A 24,231-nucleotide genomic window follows, 5' to 3' on the forward strand; every position below is an offset into this window, starting at 1 on the left:
GTATTTTCTTTTTAAAACAAGTCTTTTCATTTTTATGATACTCTTAAACGTTAGTACATGTGTTTTTGAGTACCTGGATGATTGTCTCATAATCAGGAACCGCCACACCATTTCAGCCACTGATGTTAGCTTTGTGTTTTTAACACGTTGATGCTCAGTTGTACAATTTAATTTGTCAGATGAGAGCAACAGAAGCAGACTTAACACATAAATGATGTGTTGGTGTGAAGGAAAAATGATGTCATGGCAAACCATGTGTACAGAGTGTTGTAGTAATTCAAGTAGGAAAGCTGTGTTTCCCACATGGTACATGATAGTAGTAGGATAGCCGTGCAAAACTCAAAGGAACCTATGCCTTAGCAGTCAGCAGTATGCTGCCATCTGTCACATATTATTAATATTAATAGTTTTGTTTGTATTTAGTTTGCAAATTTGTAGAAGAGCAATAAGCAAAAGGAGTTGAATTCTGATTTCATTTATGCACATATTTAAGCAGCATTAAAATAGAAAGTAATTTAATTTTTTAAAATGCTGTTAAGGTAGAACCAGATTTGGCAAACTTGAGCCAGCTTAGTATATTGTTGATAGAAACCTGGTGCTTGGAGTCAGATGACTGGAACCGGGACTCCAATTCCATATTTACCAGGTTATTTCCCTATTTCTTGAATGAAAAATATACTTGTATTTCTACCTAAAAGGGTGGTTCATTTGTCCATTCTTTTACTCAACAGATAATTAGTTTACTTACTGTGTAGCACTGCATAATTTTGATGTCTCTTTGTTACTGTTTTTTTTTTTTAATTTATTTATTTTTGGCTACGTTGGGTCTTCGTTGCTGTGCGCGGGCTTTCTCTAGTTGCGGTGAGCGGGGGCTACTCTTTGTTGCGGTGCGTGGGCTTCTCGTTGCGGAGCATGGGCTCTAGGCGCGCGGGCTTCACTAGTTGTGGCTCGCGGGCTCTAGAGCGCAGGCTCAGTAGTTGTGGTGCACGGGCTTAGTTGCTCCGTGGCATGTGGGATCTTCCCGGAGCAGGACTCGAACCCGTGTGCCCTGCATTGGCAGGCGGATTCTTAACCACTGCGCCACCAGGGAAGTCCCTACTGGTTTCTTTAGTCTTTCTATTGTCACGTTTTCTTTAGAGCCAGCACAAATTCTGATATGAACGCTGTGCTGTGAATTGTCTTACATATGGTAAGATTTGAGTTGAAACTTTTTTAAAAGTAGGGCAAACTTTTGAGATATGGTAGGATTCTGTGTTAATGTAACAGAATAATAAAAGCTATATTAATAAAACTATTGAGGCTGTTCATTTTAAAGTTCAACCTGTGCAAGTATAATATGTATGTCAGGAGCATAGAATCCTGGTAATTTATAATTGGGAGAATACTTTTCCTCTGGACTGATTTGGAGATCATATTCATAGGGTGACAGGGCACCTGGGAATAAGAATTGTCAAGCGTACATAGTAATCTAATTAGCATTTCAAGGGAGAAATACCCAGCAGTTGTTAGAACATCTACTATTTGTTGTGTGCCTTCTGTGTACGTGGCACTTCACATACATTCTTCCATTAAAGCTTCCCAGCAATCTCTGAAGGTATTAGCCACCTTGAAAGAGAGAAGAAGATACTTGGAGATTAAATATGATCTGTTATAGGTATATCTGTTATATTTCAATTGCTGAAAAGCCTCATGTTGTGCAAAAATCATGCACCAGAAAGTAACAGGGCTTATGGGGGAAATAGGATTGAGAGCAAACTGATCACTCAGAAGCTATGTAATTTTGTAATTAGAGCACTAACAAAAACAATAAGAATTTCAATAAAATAAACAGCACAGTTTAAAAGATCCTAAACTCCTGACAAACTATGGTAAATATAAGACTTTTTTTTTTTTTTTTTTAAGGTAACCTAATAGAACTCTTCCATATAGGGAATGGTTGAGGTTACTGAGTTAGGGACACAAGGCTGAAATAAAATTAAAATGCACAAAGGTCAGGAGGAACAGTATACATACTTACAAGACAGAGCATGCGGCCAGACTGAGCCAAGAAAAATGTAGGGTGATGGCTATCTGGTCCAGACCTTTATCCCCAACCCTCATGCTGCATTCAGCTGCTGTTACTTGGTGCAAAACATTAATGTGTTGAGGGGAAAATTGCTTATGAAGTAACATGATTTGCAGGTGTGTTTACTTGCATTTACCAGTGAGCTAAATACCATTACAAAACTACACGTATACCTTACTTTATTGCGTTTCGCTTAATGCTCTCGGCAGATAATGTGTTTTTTTGCAAATTGAAGGTTTGTTTGTGGCCACCTTGCATCGAGCAAGTCTGTTGGTGCCATTTTTCCAACAGCATTTGCTCACTTTGTATCTGTCACTTTGGTAATTCTCACAATATTTGAAGCTTTTTCATTATTATATTTGTTATGCTTATCTGTGATCAGTGATCTTTGTTACTGCTGCAAGAAGATTTTGACTTGCTGAAGGCTAAAGTGATGGTTAGCATTTTTAGCAATAAAGTATTTTTGAATTAAGGTATGTACATTGTGTTTTTAGACATGATGCTGTTGCACACTTAATAGACTACAGTATACTATCAACATAATTTGTATGTGTACTGGGAAACCAAAAACTTCATGTGACTCCCTTTGTGATATTTGCTTTATTGTGGTGGTCTGGAACTGAACCCACAGTATCTCCAAGGTATGCCTGTACATGTTTTGTAGCAGACCAGACTTCATATTTACCAAGTCTTTTTTCACTCCAAAACCCTCACACATGTTCCATCCTCAGTACTAAATTACAAATAGTTGTCTTTAAAGTGTCTCCCCTCCAGTGGAATGTTATTTGAGAGGAAAGAGAACTAATACTTAACTGCACAGCTCTGTCTGACATTTAAAGATAATTACCTCATTTAATCATCAACAACCATTGCCTTGTGTCCTCAGGTGAGGAGACTAAGTCCCAAAGAGGTTTGGGAACTTTGCCTAAGGTCACACAGTTAAGTACTAGAGTAGAAATTTAAGTTCATATATTTCTGGTTAGAAAATTGCTTTTGTATGCCACACTGCTTCTGGCAAGATAAGTTTGAGATCTTTAACAAGAGTGGTTGACTAACACACTTAATAGGATTGATGAAGTACTTCTGTTTCTCCCCTCTATGGTCTCTCCTCCTATAGCACTGAAATAGAGCAATGTGGCATAACAAGGGGATAAGCAGAACTGTTGGTACCAAGGTATCTAGATTTGAAATTTGATTTGCTAGCTTTGTTCCCTATTAGTTATTTCATTTTAGTCAGATTATCTTTATGTACCTCAGTTTTTTGTCTGTAAAATGGTAATAATGAGTACTTACCTCTTGAGATTGAGTGTTAAGTGAGTTAATAGATCAAAACTTTTAAATGGTACCTGGCACATGGTGACTGCTCAATAGATGTTAACTGTTTGTCACTCCTCATTGCTTCTCTCGTTTCCTTTTTGGTTCGTTCTTTTTCTACTGTAATTCTATACTGTTTTCCTCATTTCTCTCTTCCCCTTCCTATCTCCATATCATTGATTTGAAATAGATTAAATATAGATTGTACTTATGACTATTGATGTTTCCATCACTTCCTAAGTTTTCATTGATGTTTTGGGTGAATATGTTTGTAGGGCTGGACAGTTTTAAAAAATAGTGATTGTGAGGACTTGTTTTGTTTCTTAAGGTAAGTGCTGTGCAGCTATTTTAGTCTAACCTTTTTGTGTGCCGAAGTTTTTTAATATTAAGCAAGAAGAGAAATAGTGTTACGGTATATTTCAGTGACAACATCTTACCTTAGTTTTATCTTTAAGGAGAATTCAGAATTTTTATTATTTGTAGATGGCAGGGTTTTATACCAGGAAAATCAACTGAGGAGCTAGTAAGTGATTTAAATACGATTACCATGGCAAAATAAATCTATTTAATTTTCACATGCTTGTGAAATTTCCTTTGGATGAACTCTAATTTCATTCCACTGTGTTCAAAGAATATACTTAACTTTCAATCCCTTAAGTTTATTGAGACTTAATTTACAGCCTAGCATATGGTCAGTCCTGGAGGATGTTCATGTGTACTCAAGAAGACTGTATATTCTTGTTGTTGGGTAGAGTGTTCTATAGATGCCTGTATGATCTAGTTGGTATATAGTTAAAGTTTTCTGTTTACTTGGTGATCTTCTGCTTAGTTCTATCCATTATTGAAAGTGGGGAGTTGAAGTCTTCTCTTTTTTTTTTTTTTTTTTTTTTTTTGGCCCGCACCGTGCAGCATGTGGGATCTTAGTTCCCCAACCAGGGATCGAACCCGCACCCCCTGCAGTGGGAGTGCAGAGTCTTAACCACTGGACTGCCAGGGAAGGCCCTGAAATCTTTAACTATTATTGTTGGATTGTCTGTTTCTCTCTCCTCTGTCATTTTTTGCTTCATATGTTTTGAGGCTCTGTTAGGTTGTGCACATATATATATATATATATATATATATATATATGCATATATATAATTGTCATATTTTCTTGATGAATGGACCCTTTTATTATTGTAAAATGTTCCTCTTTATCTTTAGTAATATTTTTTTGTCTTACAGTCTTTTTTTTCTGATAAACATATAGCCACTCCAGCTTTCTTATGGTTGCTGTTTTGCATGATGCGTATTTTTCCATCCTTTTACTTTCAACCAGTTTATATCCTTGAATCCAAGATCTGTCTCCAATTGACAGCATGTGGTTGGATCTTTCTTTTTTTAAAAAAAAAATTTATTTATTTTGGCTACACTGGGTCTTAGTTGTGGCACGCGGGATCTTCGTTGTGACATGTGTGATCTTTTAGTTGCAGCATGCGGGATCTTCTTTTAATTGTGGCATGCGGACTCTTAGTTGTGGCATGCATGCGGGATTTAGTTCCCCCACCAGGGGTTGAACCCAGGCCCCCCCTGCATTGGGAATGCAGAGTCTTACCCACTAGACCACCATGGAAGTCCCTGGATCTTTCTTTTTAAATCCAGTCTATCTCTGTGTTTTGATTGGATTTTATGAGCCATTCACGTTTAATGTCATTATTGATATAGGTGGATTTACATTTGCCATTTTACTTTGTTTTCTATATCTCATGGCTTTTTTGTTCCTTTCTTCTTCCTTTACTGATTTCTTTTGCCTTAAGTGAATGTTTTCCTAATGCATTTTAATTCCTTTTAATCATTTTTTCCACTATGTTTTTTGTTAATATTCTTTTAACAGATTTATTGAGACATTCACGTACCATACAATTCATCCATTTAAAGTGTACAATTCATTGGTTTTTGTCCTATCAATAATTTTTAAAAATTGTGTTGAAATATATATATATATCACAAAACTTGCTACTTTAACCATTTTAAGTGTACAATTTAGTGGCATTATTTACATTCACAATGTTATACAACCATCACAACTATTTCCAAAACTTGTTCATCACCCCAAGCAGAAATTTTGTAACCGTTCTCCAATAATTCTTCATCTTCCTTTTCCCCCAGCCCCTGGTAACCTATAATTTCTGTCTATGAATTTGCCTATTCTAGATATTCATGTAAGTGGAACCATACAGTATTTGTCCTTTTGTATGTGGTTTAATTCACTTAGCATGGTGTTTTCAAGGCTTATCCATGTTGTAGCATGTATCAGAACTGTATTTCTTTTTATGACTGAAAAATATTCTTTTGTATTGATACACCACATTTTGTTCTTTCATTAGTTGATGGACATTTGGGTTGTTTCCACATTTTGGCTAGTATGATTAATGCTGCGGTAAACATTTGTGTACATGTTTTTGGTGTGGATGTATGTTATTTCTCTTGAATATGTACATAGGAGTGGAATGACTGGGTCATTTGTTAATTCTGTGTTTAACTTTTTGAGAAATTGCCAAACTGCTTTTCAAAGGAGCTGTACCATTTTGCGTTCTTGCTAACAGTGTATGAAGGTCCCACTTTCTCCACATCCTCGCCAACACTTGTTATCTGTTCTCCCCTTTTTTGGGTGGTAAAATGTACATAATATAAAATTTACCATTTTAACTTCTGATGTTTTTTTTGGCTGCACTGTGCTGCACGTGGGATCTTAATTCCCCAGCCAGGGATCGAACCCGTGCCCCCTGCATTGGGAGCTTGGAGGCTTAACCACTGGACTGCCAGGGAAGTCCCCTCATGGCATTTTTGTGGGTAGCATTGTTCCAGTTTTAAAGACCTGGAAAATGAGTGAGAGTAGTTGTTACTGGCCTTTAAGATAGGGCAGCTTGTAAGTGGCAGAGGTGGGATTTTGAATAAGAGTTATGTTTGAATCCAGAAGTTATTTTTACTTGCTCCATTCCTCTGTCTTGCTCTTAATCAACCTAGCACATTAAGGAAAAAGTATTCAATTCTTATGTGATGGTAGAGAGATGGCTGTTGAAAACAGCAGAATAGAGCAGAGTATGCTATGCTGAGACCTGCTGTACCTGGCCAGCAGCGTTGGAAATCTAGAAATATGGAGAACTTAGAGGTAGAAGAAACTGAGAAACCAAGAGACAGAAAGGTGAGAGTATATAAGGGATAGGGATGGCAAGCATCTTGAGGCTTTGCCAATGGAATACTGTGCAAGAAGCAGAAGGTGATTTAGTTCTGTGGTCTGAGAGAAAGGTATTTTGTTTGGGGAGAGGTTTCATTCAGACTGCCACCTTTTCCATTTACCTTAATGTTATTTTGTTGAAAGGGACAGTCCCTTAGTTATCCACAGAATGCTTTTGTCTAGAATAATTTGTCCTCTGATTTTTGCCAGATATTTTTGATTTGTCTGTGGATGGAGAGTTATTGGGATGCATGTAGATGGAACAGTGTTGAGCATAAACAAAACAACACGAGAATATAATTTTAAGATGTTTTAACTCAAATAATCTAACGTTAAAGGAGTGCAAAGCAAGAGAGCAGTTAGTGCCGTGTGTGTGTGTGTGTGTGTGTGTATGTGCATGTTTTTTATTGTGGGAAAAATATATAACCAATTTACAATTTTAACCATTATTAAGTATAGTTCAGTGGCATTAAGTGCATTAACGTTGTGCAACCATCACCACCATCCATCTCCAGAACTTTTCATCTTCCCAAACTGCAACTCTGTACCCATTAAACAATAATTCCCCATTTCCTGCTCTTCCCAACCCCTGGTAACCACCCTTCTACTTTCCTTCTCTGACTGTAGGTACCTCATATAAGTGGAGTCATGGAATATCTGCCCCTTTGTGACTGGTTTATTTCACTTAGCATTACATCCTCAAGGTTCATCCAAGTCAGAATTTTCTTCCTTTTTAGCACTGAATACTATTACATTGTATGTATATACCAAATGTTGTTTATCCATTCATCCTTGGGTTGCTTTCCGGAAATAATTTTTGAAGAGCGATAGCATTGGTTTAGTGGACAAAGTAATAGAATTAATTTTTTAGACTTACTTTCTATCTGTGCTTTGGTCAAGTCACTTCTTAGAGCTGTGGTTTTCTAATTTATAGGAAAATGCCACATTCTATGTAAAGTGTAAGGATTTACTTTAAAAACACCACTTTAATTTTGGTGTGCCTCAGGGTTCGTCCCCCCTCCCCAACTTGCCCGACACTTGGGAATATATTATGCTATTTCTTCCCACCCCCCAAGATTGTGACCTCCTCACTTTCAGAAGGAAGTGTGTATTCGGGGGGCTCCCAGATGATGCTAATGAATCCGTCTCCCACTCTTGTGAACATTAGCGTTCTGTTCAAGACCCCCAAGTTCACCTTCAATTCCTGACTTATAGAGTCAATTGTCTAGTGGATGTTTTCACCTCTGTTTCAGTGTCGAAAACTGTATTTGTCACTGCCATCACTGCTACCTACTATTCTCTACCCTCCCCTTTGAAAAGAAGTAGAAAGGAAAGGAAATTTGAGTCCAGGATTGTATAAGCCAAGAAAGCTCAGCTTCAAGGGAGGTGGGGGTAGTGGCAGCCAGTTGTGGCTAACGTTGAGAAGAGGGCAAACAGGGTGAACGGCGAGGGGCAGTCATCTGATTATCAGTTAATTGTCAATTAGTAGAGCATTGATGATCTGTGAACCAGACCTCCCCCACCCCCAAATGTACATATTTACAAAGTTTTGCATGTAATTTTAGGGGCGTTAATCCTCAAACCCATCCATAGACCTCAGTTAAGACCCAGTGGCTTAAAACAGTTTTGATAGCTTAGATACAGCTAGATGATGAGAGAGAATGGAAGAAGTGAAAGGGAAGGGAGAAGCAGAGGCATTCTGTTTTAAGATTTGGGGGGAAAGGGAAGGACAGAGGTTGGTGATTTTTCATTTCAGTAACAAAGATTCAAGCATATTTATAGGCTAAGAACAAGGTTTCCAGGAAAAGATTGAGGGGGCATCATTCATTGGGGATCGTGAGCAGTGGGATCAAAAGAAAGAGATTGGAGCAGATTTGAAGTAGAGAGAATGAAGTTGAATTGGTTAGCTGATATTTTGAGTGGTAGGAAAAAAAAAATTTAAACAGTTTGCCAGCCAACCCAAAGTGGCTGAAGAAAATGATAGGTGGGTTTTTCTGGGTTTTAAAATTGTCTACTTCACATAAAATTCTTTGTTAGTGTATGTAGGTTGTATAAAAATGGAGAACAAAAGTGAAAGGGAGGCTGTTCAGCCATGTTATCTTTTAATTGTTTTTCCACTTTATGTATTAAAGATTTTTCTGTTTTTAGCCTCCCCAGTACCCAATGTTATCAGTCTTAAGCTTTTTATTATGCCAATTTGGTAAGTGAAACAAAATCTTGTTAGAATGCCATCTCTGGGTTAAGTGATTATATTTAAGCTTGAAGTAAATACCATGGACTAAATGGAAGTGTGGTTGCCTTATAACCAAATATCTATAAATCAGTCAGCTGAGGTTCTCAATCTCGTGGTACATTAGAATCAGTCATGGGGGAGATTTTTTGAAAAGTACTGATGCCTAGGCTTAACTCCTGAATATTGTAATTTATTCAATCTGGAGAGGGGTTTGGACGTCGGTGTTTTTAAAAGCACTTTGGATGATTTTACTACACAGCTAAGAATATAGAATTGAGGGTTTGGTGGTATTCCTCTATACACCTTTGCCAGATTTCTGCAAAGAGGAATTCCATTGTTAAACAGTTTGGGTCTGTAGCCCTGTCATGGCCCTGGGAGTGCCTGTGGCCAAAACCTTCCCAAAAGGGGAGAGTCAAGGTCATTTGACAAAATAGGTCGTATTGGAGGAGTAGTATACAGTTAACAATCAGATTTTATTACTTGGTTTATGTCTTAAATACATTGTAGGAATGTGTATATTCAAGGCATTAGCAAATTGAAGACAGTTTTGCCACTCCATAATTAAATCGAAATGACAACTAAGTAAATACCTTGATAATGTCTTTGGAATCCCAGGAAGAAACTGAAATATTATAAGGCTATACTTGCATGTTTTCTTGACATAACTGCTGATGTACTGTTATCAGTTTATTAAGTTAAATATAGTATTAATGAAACGAGCTTTTCAGCTTTGTCCTCTCTCTCATTTATATAACCTGACTAGATTCACTGGTAATATTAAATTTGAACAATTCCTTAGTTCATGTTTTTTATGTCTAAAACAATGTGCTTTTTTCTTCTACTTGTAGGTTATGCAATGGTCTCTGCAAGATGGTTTATTCTTGAATTGGAGCTTTTTAAGACTGACAAATGCTGGTACTTCATCTTCTATAAGTGGACTATAATTTCTTTTTTCAAGACAACTACATAAGCAGACAAAATTGCAAAGATCTGCCCTGTGTCGAGTATGACAGCCACGACTCGTGGCTCTCCTGTAGGAGGGAATGACAACCAGGGCCAGGCTCCTGATGGACAGTCTCAGCCCCCCCTCCAACAGAATCAGGTAGGACGTTTAAGATACTAGTTAAAGCTACATTGGTGTGTCTATTATGGGATATTAAATAATGGAGCATGTTCTGAATAATTTGTGAAGTAACCATAAAACTGTTATTTTAAGAAATATAAGCATAGGTCTTACACAGTAACAAGAAACTCAAGTGCTGTAGATGGTGATGCTTGGGTATGCAGGTCCCCCCCCTCCTTTTTATTTCCTGGTGTCTTATACTATCAATAATCATTAAAATCAAGTATTTAAGCCCTGTGTCAGTTCCAGAGCAAAGCATTAAATCATTTGATGTAGCCTATGGTTAGAGTATGGACTCAAGTCATATTGCTTGTGTTCAAATTTTACCTTTGCACCATGCTAGCTTTGTGACTTTGGGTAAATTATATGACCTTTACGCCTCAGTTTTTTAGCTATAAAATAAGGATAACAATAGTATAACTACTTCGTAGGATCATTAAGAGGATCAAATGAAATAATGTTTGCAAAGAGCTTAAAATAGATTTTGGTATCTAGATTTTTATGCTGGCCTCAAAACTCATAATATTCTTTCTTCTTCTATTCTCTGGATGAATTTGTGTAAGACTTCAGTTATTTCTTCATTAATTATTTAGATTTTACTGGTGAAACCATCTGGCCTGGGGCTTTATTTGTGGAAAGGTTGTAATTGCAGATCCAACTTTTTTTTTAAATAGGGGAATTTTCTGATTTTTTTTTTTTTTTTTTTTTTTTGGTGGCTTTTGGTAATGTGTTTTTCAAGGAATTTGTCCACTTCATCTAGATTGTCAAATTATTGGAGTAAAACTTTATAATATCCTTTTTTATTCTTTTTAATGTCTTAGGGTCTGTGGTAACATCTCCTTTTTCATCTCTGATACTGCTAATTTGTATTCTCCTGATTACTCTTTCCTAAAGGATTTATCAATTTCATCAAACCTTCCCCAAAACCAGTTTTTGGCTTTAACTCTCTCCGCCCTTCCCACTTACATGCTTTTAACTCTTATTTCTTGTTCCCTTTACTTCTTTTGGGTTTGGATTGCTGCTCTTTTTCTCATTTCTTGAAATGTAAGTTTAGATAATTAATTTTCAGCCTTCTATTGTATGCAGTTTTATACTGGGACATATTAAACTGAATAAGACAAACATTAAAACTTGTGATATGCAGCTCAAACAGTACTTAGAGGTGAATTTGTAGCTGAGGTGCATGCATGTGAATCACAGACTTGCTGCTTACAGTTGGTACATGTTTGTGTAGAATTCTGTATGGATAAGTTTTTAGGCAAAAGTACTGTTATTGTAGAGTACTTAACATTTGTCATTTGTGATTAAGTTCTTATTGTCCAGCTATTATAGATTACGTATTCTCTCTATTACAGGTATGATAGGAAATAGCTGCATGTGTGTGTGTGTGCGCGTGCGCTGGTGCACTTTCCCTCCCTCCCCCCTTCCCCCCTTTCATCCTCTCCCTCTGCCATTTTAGAGAAGTGAGCAAGTCAGTTTTTAATGTTTTTTTTCCAAATAAATGTCAACTTTATTCCTTTTTCCTCTCCAGTTCCCACTTTTAGGACATGTAATACTTAAGTATATGGTCACAAGTCTTGGACAGAGTCGTTAAGTCTTTCCTGTGTCATAAATTTGTTAGCCAGTACTCATGTTTCTTTAAACATAGTCTAAAGTTTATGTTGGATGCCAGAGATTTACATTTTTAAACCAGGAGCTTGTAGTTTGAGTTCCAGTATCTTTTGCTCTCTCTTTTCTGTTTCATACCTGCATCGTGCATGGACTTTTAACTTCTTCTGCAGTGTTTGTGGTTTGCATGGCTTTAGACAGAAATTAAATCTCTAACCTTACTTTTATTTTAAGGTGTACTTGATAATTCTAAGAGCTCTTGGGTTTGTGATACTCAGCTTAATATTATGTATCTGCATTATGTCCTCTTCCTTTAAATAGCTCTTTACATTTTTGAGGATGAATGATAATTAAAACAAACAAAGGAACAAACAAATTTTTTTTTTTTTTTTTTTTTGGGCCGCACCACTCGGCTTGTGGGAACTTAGTTCCCCAACCAGGGATTGAACCCGGGCCCTCAGTGAGAGCACGGAGTCCTAACCACTGGACCGCCAGGGAATTCCCACAAATTGCATTCTTAACTATCTGTAGAATCCCTCTTTCACTTTCTTATTCTTTACTTTTTAATGTTAGGATTTTAGTTATTTCAGAAGAAGATTTGACACTTACTGGACCAAGAGGAAGCAACCATAGCATTCATTAATCACTACCCAGCTTACGGCTTACTTTGAAAATGCTTTTTTCATATTGGCATAAAGGGAATTTCTAAAACCAATCAGATTTTTCACTTAATCTATAATAGTTTTTAAAAGGGTGTTCCCATAGGAGAGAATTTTAGGCTCTAGTATATATAATAAAGCTCAGTGATAAATGAAACAGCCTTGGCAAAGGCCCTATGGGATGAACACTCTTGGGAGATGTTCATGGGAGGGTGCAGACTTTCTGGAATGGAATTTAGTAAAATATATGTCAGTAGCCCTAAAAGAAATAATTTATACTGTTGTTGTAGTAATTATATTTCCAGCGTTCTGTCCTAAGGAAAAATTGAAGTTCAACACAAAGATTTATATATAAAAGATTCAGTATAGTTTTGTTTTATGTTAGCAATAAAAATTGCAGAATGCTAAATGTCCCTTAATTTTGTTTAATTAATTTAATACTATGTGGCCATTAATCAGCTCTTTAAAAAAGATTGTTTATGATGTGGGAAAATACTCAAATGTTGAATGGAAAAGGACACAGACTTAAGCAAGTATAATCCCAATTTTATTGAAAATTTATACATATATATAGACAGGATTTGGGGGGGTCACATAGAAGAAAAATTGCAAGGAAATAATTGAAAATGTCATTGGTGCTTATCTGTTGGTGTGGTATTGCAGGTATCTTAATTGTTATTTTTGTCTAGGATTTCTGTGAGCATGTATATAATACATATATACTAGGGGAAATGGGCCTTTTTAAAAAGTAATGAAGCAGACTTCCTAAGTTACATACTTGAGATGCAAATATTTCTGTTGGGCTTCTAAAACTTGAATTCTGTTCTGTAGATTTTTGCCTTGAAACTAGCCCTATAGCACCTGCGTAGTGTTCGCCATCTTAAGTAAAAGTTTGCTGTTTACTTGAAAATTGGCTCTATGAGTTCATACATAAACTTTGTAAGTAGAATATATTAATGGTGGTATACCCACCTGTCTTCAATACAAGTACTTATTTATGCATCTGTTCAATAAATGCTAAAATGATAGGGAAAGGGGCCTTCTTCTCTAAAAGGGCCGTCAACCTACAGTAGGTAGAAAATTCAAGAATATACGAGTAAAAGTCAGCTTAAAATTTAGATTAGTCTCAATTTGAAAGAGAAAAATACCATCTGCTTTCAAAATTATTAAGGGTCATAAAAGTTCATTCACTTAATTGTGGAAATATTGTACACAGCTAAAATATGGGGGGAAAGAAAAAGAAGCACTAAGAATGAAGAATGAAAGAATAAAATTAGCCTTATTAGTTGAAAATGATGTGACTTATTTAGAAACCACAATGAAGTTTTAATTGTTTGGATAATAGTTGGAGACTAGGGGAATTGTGGAATAAAATTTATTTTTTCTCTTCAAAATGAAAAATAAATGTTATGTCAGAAACTTTTTAATCTGCAAAATGTGTATGATAATTTCTATCATGAAGGGCTCATATAATGGGAAATGTAGGCGGAGAAGCAGCATACATTGTGGATAAGAACTCAAACTTTAGAATTAGACCTGGATTCAGATCCTGACCACAGAATTGGAGCTGTGTGACCTAGGGCTAATTACTTATTGTCTGAGTTTGTTTTTTTCATCTGTTAAGTGGCAGAAGAATACTTCCTTAGGCTGTTGAGGATTAAATGAAATTATTTTAAAGCATAGTAGCACAGAGACTGCCTGAAACATCATAAACTTACAATGATCATATCTTCTTTAAAAGTTTACATTATTTCCCCCTAATCTGTGTTGGTGTTTGAATTTAATTAAGACTTCATCACCTGATTCTTCCAATGAAAATTCCCCGGCAACTCCCCCAGATGAACAAGGTCAAGTTGATGCCCCACCACAGCTTGAAGATGAGGAACCTGCATTTCCACATACTGACCTGGCAAAGTTGGATGACATGATCAATAGGTGAGTTGATTTTGTTTTGCTTTTTAATGTGTGTCATACAGAGGAAAAACAAAAGTATTTCAGCACAGTGATTAGTACTAAGAAAAGAGAAAGAGTGGATAGGAATATCCCAGTAACCATTACTGCCTCCTTAAATAGCCTTAACATCTTAGTCATTGCCATGTACTTTGCAACCCATGGTTCTTAATGGATTTAAAAAATGAAAGGAAGTAACAGTGTCAATAAAGTGTTCAGATTACTGATGATCACCCTAGCTGGTGTGTTACTGAAGTAGAACCGTATGTGTGATTTCCCGTTTTTTTTTTTCTTATTGGCATGTGGGTTACTGGATGACTTTAATACTTCTTGCATGGCCCTGAGGTAAACCAGGTCATAAGAAGATTGAGATCCTCAGATCCTGCCCCCTTGTGAACCCTTGATTAGTTTGAGACATTTAACCATCTCAGCTATTTGTTTCTCCTGATCTTCATCTCAGGGGAGTGGTTCAGAGTATACATTTTCATACTCATAGCACAAACATTCACCCACACCCACCTCCCCGCCCCACGCTTTGATTATTTGGAGTAAGACTCTTGAGAGAGTGAAAGCTTAAGCTTGTATGTATGGGAAGGAAAAGATTTAAAGAAGATATGGGAAGAACGTTTCAGGGAACCATCCTGCATGTCTGTGGTCTTCACCAGGCTGTGAGCTCAACAAGTGAGTCCTAGGGAGGTGTGACACATCCCTCCAACCCCCCAAAAGAAGAGTAAGGAAAATACACTTACAGGCACTTACTTGCCTTAGTAAGTTTCTTTTTTTTTTTTTTAACTTTGGGTTTGTTTATTTATTTATTTATTTATGTATTTATTTATTTATGGCTGTGTCGGGTCTTCGTTTCTGTGCGAGGGCTTTCTCTAGTTGCGGCAAGTGGGGGCCACTCTTCATCGCGGTGCGCGGGCCTCTCATTATCGCGGCCTCTCTTGTTGCGGAGCACAGGCTCCAGACGCGCAGGCTCAGTAGTTGTGGCTCACGGGCCTAGCTGCTCCGCGGCATGTGGGATCTTCCCAGACCAGGGCTCGAACCCGTGTCCCCTGCATTGGCAGGCAGATTCCCAACCACTGCACCACCAGGGAAGCCCCAGTAAGTTTACTTTTTAAAAATCAGTTAACACCATTACATATATAATGTCAGGGGAAATAGAAACCCTTTGCGTTTTTAAAAAAACATTCTGATTACATAAGTAATATAACGTAAGTACATCTTGTTAAACATAGAAATATATTATGTCAATAATGTTCTTTGTAATTTCCTCCGTAGATACACACCTCCCAACCAAAAGTTACTACTAACAATAAGGTGTACATTCTTCCAGGTTGTCTTTGTGTTTATTATCATATGTGCTGCTTTCTGTACAAATATGGAATTCTTACTATAATATCATTTTATAAAATGTTTTCCTCACTTCATTTATTTTAAATATTTTTCCTATTAATAAATATACATTTAACTCATTGTTTTTAGAGGTATATTTGAAAGAACACATTAAATGTCATTCTTCTGGCAGATGCCTATAGTAATGGTATATAATGAATTAGTCAAACAAACAAACAGTTGTATAAAGTTGTAATGTCCCTGCCCATTCTCTGTAGCAGAGTTATGATAGCAAAAAGTTGTACTGCTGCTTTTCAATTTTTGTCTGGTGGTTGCTGACGATAAAGTGTACTTCTTATGCTCACTCAAGGGCAAAGTTGCATGTTAGCAAATCTGCAGGGGGAGAGAAACACAAGTGATTTTTTTTATGTAAATAAAAATAATGAGAAAGGGTGGTATACATTTGTTTCTAATAGATTATGTGGTCATGGAGCACTTTTTATCAAAATGGGGGTTTTTGGAGCACTGGGTAAGTTGGGTGGTAGTGAGGGATGAAGGGGTAGGAAGAGGATGGACTCCCATATGGTTGGGCCGCTGGCACTGGGAGCAGAGAAAGCACCAACTGGGTGTCTGCTGCATCGTTGTTTGAGGGAGGAGGGTGCCTGTGGAGGCATAAAGACTTGGAGACCTGCGTCTAACTTAACCTTCAGGAAAAAGTTGATGAGGCAGAAATTAGTCATTTGCCACCTAGATATTTTCTTCTTTGTGAGGAAGTGGTGACAACTAAGAGGTTCATCATGTCTCCTTTAACCTGAAGCCTGAAAGAGCACTTTCCTATGAACTCTAACAAATAGGTATCCATTTACGTGATACTTGATTATTATAGTAGTTTTATATTCTAGTGATACTTGATTATTATAGTAGTTTTATATTCTGTGTTATTAAAATAATTTTATTTTCCCCCTTCTCTCATTGCTATATCTTTTGTTTGACAGTTCCTTAAAAAATTTTTGTTTGTAGAGACAACAGATGATGCTTAGTCCCACAAAGCAGATGTTCTGCCAACCTTGTGGTTTTAATATTTTAGTTTCATTTTAATATTTTCATGGTGAGCTGAGTAGTTGTAATTAGTAACTCATTTATAGTGCCTCTTTCAGTGTTCAACCAATAAACATCTTTTTATATTATTAAAACCCTTAGGCCTCGATGGGTGGTTCCAGTTTTGCCGAAAGGGGAATTAGAAGTGCTTTTAGAAGCTGCTATTGATCTTAGTAAAAAAGGTAAGTTTAAATGGTCTTATGCTTTCCATAATGTATGCTACTAGCTAATAGTTTCACTTCATGCCTGAAGACTTTTTCTGTGTATTCCTAGACTAGAACATTTAGCTAAGTTTTCTTGCTATGGCTTATGATTTGTCCCTAGAGCAAGGGTTCATATCCTTTGGACAGCCTTCAAGGATGTTTGTGAACTCTCTGAAGTTATACATAAAATTTGTATATATTCATATTTAAACTGTCTAGCTTATGTGTTGATTATTCTTTAATACACAGAAAAGGTTTGGATTTTCTCTAAAAGAAAAAAAGACCGAAAGATGAGGTCCTGTGTTTTTTAAAAAAAATAACCCAATAAAAAGGAGTCATGCTGTTATTCTTGTCTAGAAGTAAAAGCTTAATTTTGGAATTAATCATTATTTTTTTCAGTGACTAGTTTTCTTTAGGTACAATTGAATTCTCTTAGTAAAGGGCTACTATTGTAATATCTACTCATCTTTAAGGCATTGGAGATTAAAATAAACAGCAGTAACATTTCAATTTCTGAAATAGGGTAGCCATGGATGTGTTCTAATTATCAATAGGAATTATCACAATTGAAATTAAATGTTGTAAAAATTATTGTCTTTAGTACCTTGCTTAAGTCTGTCTCATTCCACGGCAAGGGTAAAATTTCCTTTCTCTTAGAGTAATTACCCTCCTTCATTTAAGGAACGTGTCTTTACACCTTATTAATCTTAGAAAACCAATCTAATGAGCTATGAAAATGCATTATCAGATTACCATTGTTTTCACCACTCAAATTTCTTTTGTTCATTTACACATTTACTCATCAGTTCAGCAAATTTTTGAAGACTTCTGTCCTAGACATGTTTTAGGTCCTGACTGTACAGTAATAGGTAAAAACACACAGTGGTATTTCATTTAATATCATTGACATTCATTGGACATGCAATCCCCTCCTCCTCCCCATATTTCTTTGGGACCATGGTTTATTTTAATTTTAGACAAGGTTCAGATTTTTTAAACTACAGTACTGGGCTTAAATGTCATGTCTTTTGTACATCCAAAATCGTATAATACTCTTACGTTCAAATTGAATGGCTTTTCATTTTGTCATCAAGAGTTAAAGATTATTTTGTGTGTCTGGGGGCACGTAGCTCTGCTGCCTTTCTGAAATCCGGTGAAATTAAAAGAAAGATATAAAGAAGCGTAGATGTTGAGCCAGTGGAAGAGACTAATACGGAAGATGATAATTTATCTTTAATCGATTAAACTCTTCTGGAGAATAGTAGAATAGTATTTGATGTCAAATGGATAATGTACAACCAAAATGAGATTTTAAAAATAGTTGAGAAATGTCATTTTTTAAAAAATTTTTATTAATTTTATTTATTTTTGTCTGCGTTGGGTCTTCATTGCTGCGCACGGGCTTTCTCTAGTTGTGAGCGGGGGCTACTCTTCATTGCGGTGCGCAGGCTTCTCGTTGCGGTGGCTTCTCTTGTTGTGGAGCACGGGCTCTAGGCGTGCGAGCTTCAGTAGTTGTGGCACATGGGCTCAGTAGTTGTGGTGCACGGGATTACTTGCTCCGTGGCATGTGGGAACTTCCCGGACCAGGGCTTGTACCCATGTCTCTTGCATTGGCAGGCAGATTCTTAACCACTGCGCCACCAGGGAAGTCCCCGAGAAACGTCATTTTAAAAATTTTAAGATTTGTTGTCAGAGAGTAAAATACTGTGAAGTATATTTAAATCCTCTATCACATGGTACTCATAACCATTTTGTATTTAAGGTCGGTCCAGTGTCATAATTTGAAATAGTTTCGATTCATCTTGATATTACTTGTATTAATGTACTTTTATACAGTTAAGTATTTTTGAAATTCATTGAAGATTATTTTTGTTTCTGAATGATTGTTACCTTTTTGACCTCTTATACATAATGCTGTGAGTTTTTTTCCAAAGCTAGTCGGCATTTGTTAGCTGTATTTTACAGTTATTACTTTTTATCATATAATTGGACATTGTAAGACAACCAGAGAAATATTTTGTTTACATTAATTTTTCTCTCCTTTTCTTAGGCCTTGATGTTAAAAGTGAAGCATGTCAGCGATTTTTCCGAGATGGGCTAACAATATCTTTCACTAAAATCCTTACAGACGAGGCAGTGAGTGGCTGGAAGTTTGAAATTCATGTGAGTCTTTCATTTGAATTTAAAAAATCAGATTTATATAGTGATGAGTGTGTTTTCTTATATAGTATATTTGGTTATATATTTGATCCATTAATTAAAGGATTTTAAAATGAGAAACTTTAAAAATACTTTTTATGAGTTATGATTTCTGTTGAAAGAAGCATGATCATTTAGAATGAGTGTGAGATTTAGAGTTAGAAAACATTGGTTTAATCTGTCTCCTTGGTTCTCAAGTGCCTTGTGACTTTTGACAAGTGACCATATTTCACTGAAAATATGACAGTTGTGAAATGCACCACTCACTTACTTTATGTACCACTGAGGAAGGAAAACACCCAAGATGGGGAATCTATTATCTGAGACACAAAGGGTCAATGCAGAGAAATAAACTTAACATACAGAAAGAAACACCAAAGAAACCTGCACATTTCAACTTTGGCACCTGGTAGAGGGGGAAAAAAATCTCTTAAAAACTTAAACCACAAGCCAGTATTCAAACCGTTTTGAAGGCTGAATTCAAATCAGAGTTGTGGTACAAAAAATATCAAATGGGGAACTTAAAGTGGTCTCAGGTTGGTGGTGTCCCCAGATGACTGGCAGAAACCAAGACAAATCTCTACAAATACCTTCAGTCTAGGTAAATGCACCACTATGCATTGATTATGTGATACAGTCAGATTCCAGAGATCTTAAAAAGTGAAAAGAAATGTGCATTTTTAGATTGAAGTACCATAATTACTCCAGGTCTCTGTTCTTGTTTATATTATGGAAATATGGTTATAAATTGTGAAGCAGGGCATATTTTTATGCCCTGTGAACTATTTCTCAAATATAACCATAGCATAAAAATACCAACATCTTCTAATTCAACATGTAAGTTTTTAAGTATAGAATGGAAACTTTGGGAGTGGTATCAGACTTTTTTTTTTTTAAAGAAATTCCTTTATTTTTATTATTTATTTATTTTTAGCTGTGTTGGGTCTTCGTTTCTGTGCGAGGGCTTTCTCTAGTTGTGGCAAGCGGGGGCCACGCCTAACCGCGGTGCGCGGGCCTCTCACTGTCGTGGCCTCTCTTGTTGCGGAGCACAGGCTCCAGACGCGCAGGCTCAGTAGTTGTGGCTCACGGGCCTAGCTGCTCCGCGGCATGTGGGATCTTCCCAGACCAGGGCTCGAACCCGTGTCCCCCTGCATTGGCAGGCAGATTCTCAACCACTGCGCCACCAGGGAAGCCCCAGACTTTTGTATTGAGGCGTAGATAGCAAACCTACTCCGTCTGGGATATTTGATGATACATTGTTTAGATTTTAGAATTGTTGCCTCTAGTCGGAAAATTGCATAGAGAAAGCAGTGGTAATTTGCATCTTGTCTGGGGACATGGAGCAGTGCCTACTTCATTTTGTAAGTCATTGCAAATAGCCTTTGAAAGTAGGTACTATATAAATTATAAAGTAAATGCTAATTTCTTTTTTGATACATCAATTTGATCCCAATATTAGTAAAATTAAACATAACTCAAATGATCGGTATAGCACAGTTGAGAGGTCATTATTAAGATATAATTAATCAAGATCGGAAGATATTTCTGTTCGGAATGGTTTGATCTCATTAATTATTCTTTATATAACAGAGGTGTATTATCAACAATACTCATCGCCTGGTGGAGCTATGTGTGGCCAAGTTGTCCCAAGACTGGTTTCCACTTCTAGAACTTCTCTCCATGGCCTTAAATCCTCATTGCAAATTCCATATCTACAATGGTACACGTCCATGTGAATCCGTTTCCTCAAATGTTCAGTTGCCTGAAGATGAACTCTTTGCTCGTTCTCCAGACCCTCGATCACCAAAAGTGTGTTGGTTTGTTATTTTCAAAGTTAAATATTACAGTTGTTTTGCTCTGCTATAGAACTTTAAATGATCTGAACCTACTGTTAACATGGAGGAGGGTAATTTGACATTGCTCTTAAAGGGATTTTGCATTATTTTGTAATTTTTTTTTTTTTAATTTAAAAATATTTTTGGCTTTCTCCATGTAGTTAGTCCCCATTGTCTTCTGCCCAGCCTCTTGGGAAATAGTCATAATTTGGGTTGGTATAAAACAGAGCATATTTTTCCTTTTAAATAAGAGTAGAGTAGGAGATTACGTCTTTGACCAAGGCCTGGCTAATGTGTCATAAAACTATAGAAATTACAAATGAAAGCAAAATAGCAAAACTTACAAATATCCATGAAATATATATAGCATACATAAACGTAAAAGTTCTCCAATGTAAATTTTCTATGCCAGCATAAACAGAATGTACATTAAAAAATGTATCCCTAAGCTGTACTTCTTTTAATAAATATTAAATAATTAACCATATATAATTTTTAAATTTTAGAATTTAGGAAGACTTTTTAAATATTGATGACCTTATTTTTTTTAAAAAAACAGGAAAATTTGAATATATATATATATATTGTTTGGTTTATTCTGTTAAAAGTGGAAATCATCAAAAGTTATTGAACTTAGAGCTGAGAGTTTCTGGTATTTCCCAAGGTTCCTGTTCTTGCCACTTCAGACTTTTTTTGTTTGAGTAAATCAAATTAATATTTAAATAATGGCAATCTCTAAAATATACCTGTATTTTTTTAAAAATTTTACTTAATTTTTTTCTCTATAGGTCAATAGTAATCTGTAAGAGTCTCGATGGGAACAAGTTGATTTAGGATGGCTTCTGGTTGAAGACATTTTTATATATCTTTCTTTGAAGCCTAGCTTTTCTTGAGTATTACTAATTTTTGAGTATTCCTAATTGCGTAAGTGTACATTGCAGCTGAAAACATGAGATTAGCTTTAGACTTTCTTTGTGCACATATATATACTGTTATATATACATAACTGTTGAGTTTATCAGCCTAGTTGTCTCATTCCAGTTACTGGAGAAATAAAAATACATTACATAATAAGTATGTACTTTCTTAGAATTGCTGAATGCCAAAAGGGAGCTGGTGAATTAAATGCTCAGATTTTTAATTTCTTTTTAAATAGCTTAATGATTTATTGCAAAATGAGCATCCATGTAACCCACTCAGGTCAAGAAATGGTCAAGAAATAGTACATTGTCACTCCCCGGAGGCCCCCTTCCACACTCCCTCCCAATCATTGCCCCCTCCGGCCTTCCTAACTTTAAGTAATGTCCTGACTAATAAAATCATTTCCTTGCTTTTCTTTATAGCTGGACTCAAGCACATGTCCATAATCCCGGTAGTTTAGTTTTGTCTATTTAAAATACCTTATGAAAATTAAATTGACATAAATTCTTTTGTATCTGACTTTATCTCAACAGATTTCTTTGTAAGAATCAGAGTTTTAATTGTTTTGATTTAGCCTTTTAAGACCAAATAAAAAGGAAAACATTATAATGAACTTACATAGAAATACGGTAGTTGATTTATTTGAGAATTTAGTTGATTTAGAGTCTCATAAAAATCATATCAGAACTACCATAGTGTCTCTTTAAAGCAGTTACCTTTTACTTAGTGTTTTCCTGTTGTCCTGAACACTGCTTTTTGTTTTTTTTTTTGAATAGCTGTAGAAACTACTTTTGCTTAAGACTTAAGTAGAGAAAGTGCCCCTTTGTCACCCTCTTGTTTTTCTTCCTTCAGTGACTTCCAAAATGTGGCCTTTTAGAAGAAGGCAAGGAATTAAAGGTTGTCTTAAGTACATGACTTTTTAGATACATTTGATTCTTTTATCTATATAAGCTTTTGATTCCTTTTTAATTTGCCTATCCCAGCTGCACTGTACTTGTGAGTTACTTGCTATCCCTTAGAGAAGAGGTTGAAAGATAATTCTTACTATTGTATTGTGGTACGTCTAAGATGAGAACTGGGTGTATTCACATGAGTCAGCACAAAGTATCAACCAGCATGTTCTAGTTAGGAACAAAAAATAGAATACCAGGGATTAGTTTTTAATGGATAGGTCACTCTTTGGCTTTAAGATTATTGTATTTCCAGGGTGTTTGTAGTTATTCACAACTACAACAAAAAATAAATTCAAACAATATCTTAGGTTACCAAATACCTTTTTTTTTTAGAGTCTTTTTACCCCCTTAAATTTTTTAAAGTAGACCTTCAGATAATAAGGTATTCTCATATGGTGGGATCTCTGAGATAGAAGCGTGGCTTCTAATTCCTGTTCACCAGCTATATCGTTACAAACAAACAGCTGTGCCCTAGTGATCTATACTACTACTTATGCTTTTCTCACAGACAGGATTACTGTGAACAATATGCAATATTTCGTGTCTTTTTTCAAAGATGGTTTTACATAATAATTTTCTTTTATTGAATTTCCTGTTTCTAGTATGTTTCAATCAAGAAATTACTTCAGATAGCATTTCCCTCCCCCCAAAAGCAGGAAGTTAACTTTTTTATTAACTGTATTGTTGCAGGGTTGGCTCGTGGATCTTCTCAACAAATTCGGCACTTTAAATGGGTTTCAGATTTTGCATGATCGTTTTATTAATGGATCAGCATTAAATGTTCAAATAATTGCAGCCCTTATTAAGTAAGTTATGTTTTAAAATTAATCTTCAGTGCATTATAGAAATTGCTACTTAATTGCTTGATAAAAATTGTTTCTTTTTTCAAATGTGGTTTCTTCTCTTTAGCTGGTAACTTGCATTTTTTATTTTTTTTAACGGAAATTACTCTGGTTTATTTTATTTTTATTTTTTATTTTTTATTAATATTTTAAAAATATTTATTTGGCTGTGCCGGGTCTTTGTTGCGGCACGCGGGATCTTTGGTTGCAGCATGCAGGCTCTTAGTTGCAGCATGCAGGATCTAGTTCCCCAATCAGGCATTGAACCCGCACTCCCTGCATTGGGAGTGCGGAGTCTTAACCACTGGACCACCAGGGAAGTCCCCGGATTGTTTTAAAGTAATAGGTACAGTCTGAATTCAGTCCTAGTTGAATTGTAAGAAATTGAATATTAAAAGAGATTTTTGTCTTTCTTGTTTCAGACCATTTGGACAATGCTATGAGTTTCTCACTCTTCATACGGTGAAAAAGTACTTCCTTCCAGTAATAGAAATGGTTCCACAGTTTTTAGAAAACTTAACTGATGAAGAACTGAAAAAAGAAGCAAAGAATGAAGCCAAAAATGATGCTCTTTCAATGATTATTAAATCCTTGAAAAATTTAGCTTCAAGGGTTCCAGGACAAGAAGAAACTGTAAAAAATTTAGAAATATTTAGGTTAAAAATGATACTTAGGT

The 24,231-nt window shown here is 35.9% G+C and overlaps 1 protein-coding gene across 8 annotated transcripts in view; it reads left to right on the forward strand.

Moving 5' to 3' along the window:
• USP9X (ubiquitin specific peptidase 9 X-linked) overlaps positions 1 to 24,231 on the forward strand; it is a 120,062-nt gene that overhangs the window by 20,819 nt on the left and 75,012 nt on the right. For all 8 annotated transcript variants that reach the window (XM_082378039.1, XM_082378033.1, XM_082378035.1 and 5 more), the window contains 7 exons: positions 9,678 to 9,931; positions 14,009 to 14,154; positions 16,705 to 16,784; positions 18,856 to 18,968; positions 20,595 to 20,813; positions 23,404 to 23,519; positions 23,978 to 24,229. In XM_082378039.1, the coding sequence (XP_082234165.1) occupies positions 9,836 to 9,931; positions 14,009 to 14,154; positions 16,705 to 16,784; positions 18,856 to 18,968; positions 20,595 to 20,813; positions 23,404 to 23,519; positions 23,978 to 24,229 (1,022 nt within the window). In that variant the 5' untranslated portion in view covers positions 9,678 to 9,835. The remainder of the gene's footprint in view (positions 1 to 9,677; positions 9,932 to 14,008; positions 14,155 to 16,704; positions 16,785 to 18,855; positions 18,969 to 20,594; positions 20,814 to 23,403; positions 23,520 to 23,977; positions 24,230 to 24,231) is intronic.

This window comes from Balaenoptera borealis (genome assembly GCF_965194805.1).
Source record: "Balaenoptera borealis genome assembly, chromosome: X".
In the NCBI taxonomy this organism is placed as follows: domain Eukaryota; kingdom Metazoa; phylum Chordata; class Mammalia; order Artiodactyla; family Balaenopteridae; genus Balaenoptera; species Balaenoptera borealis.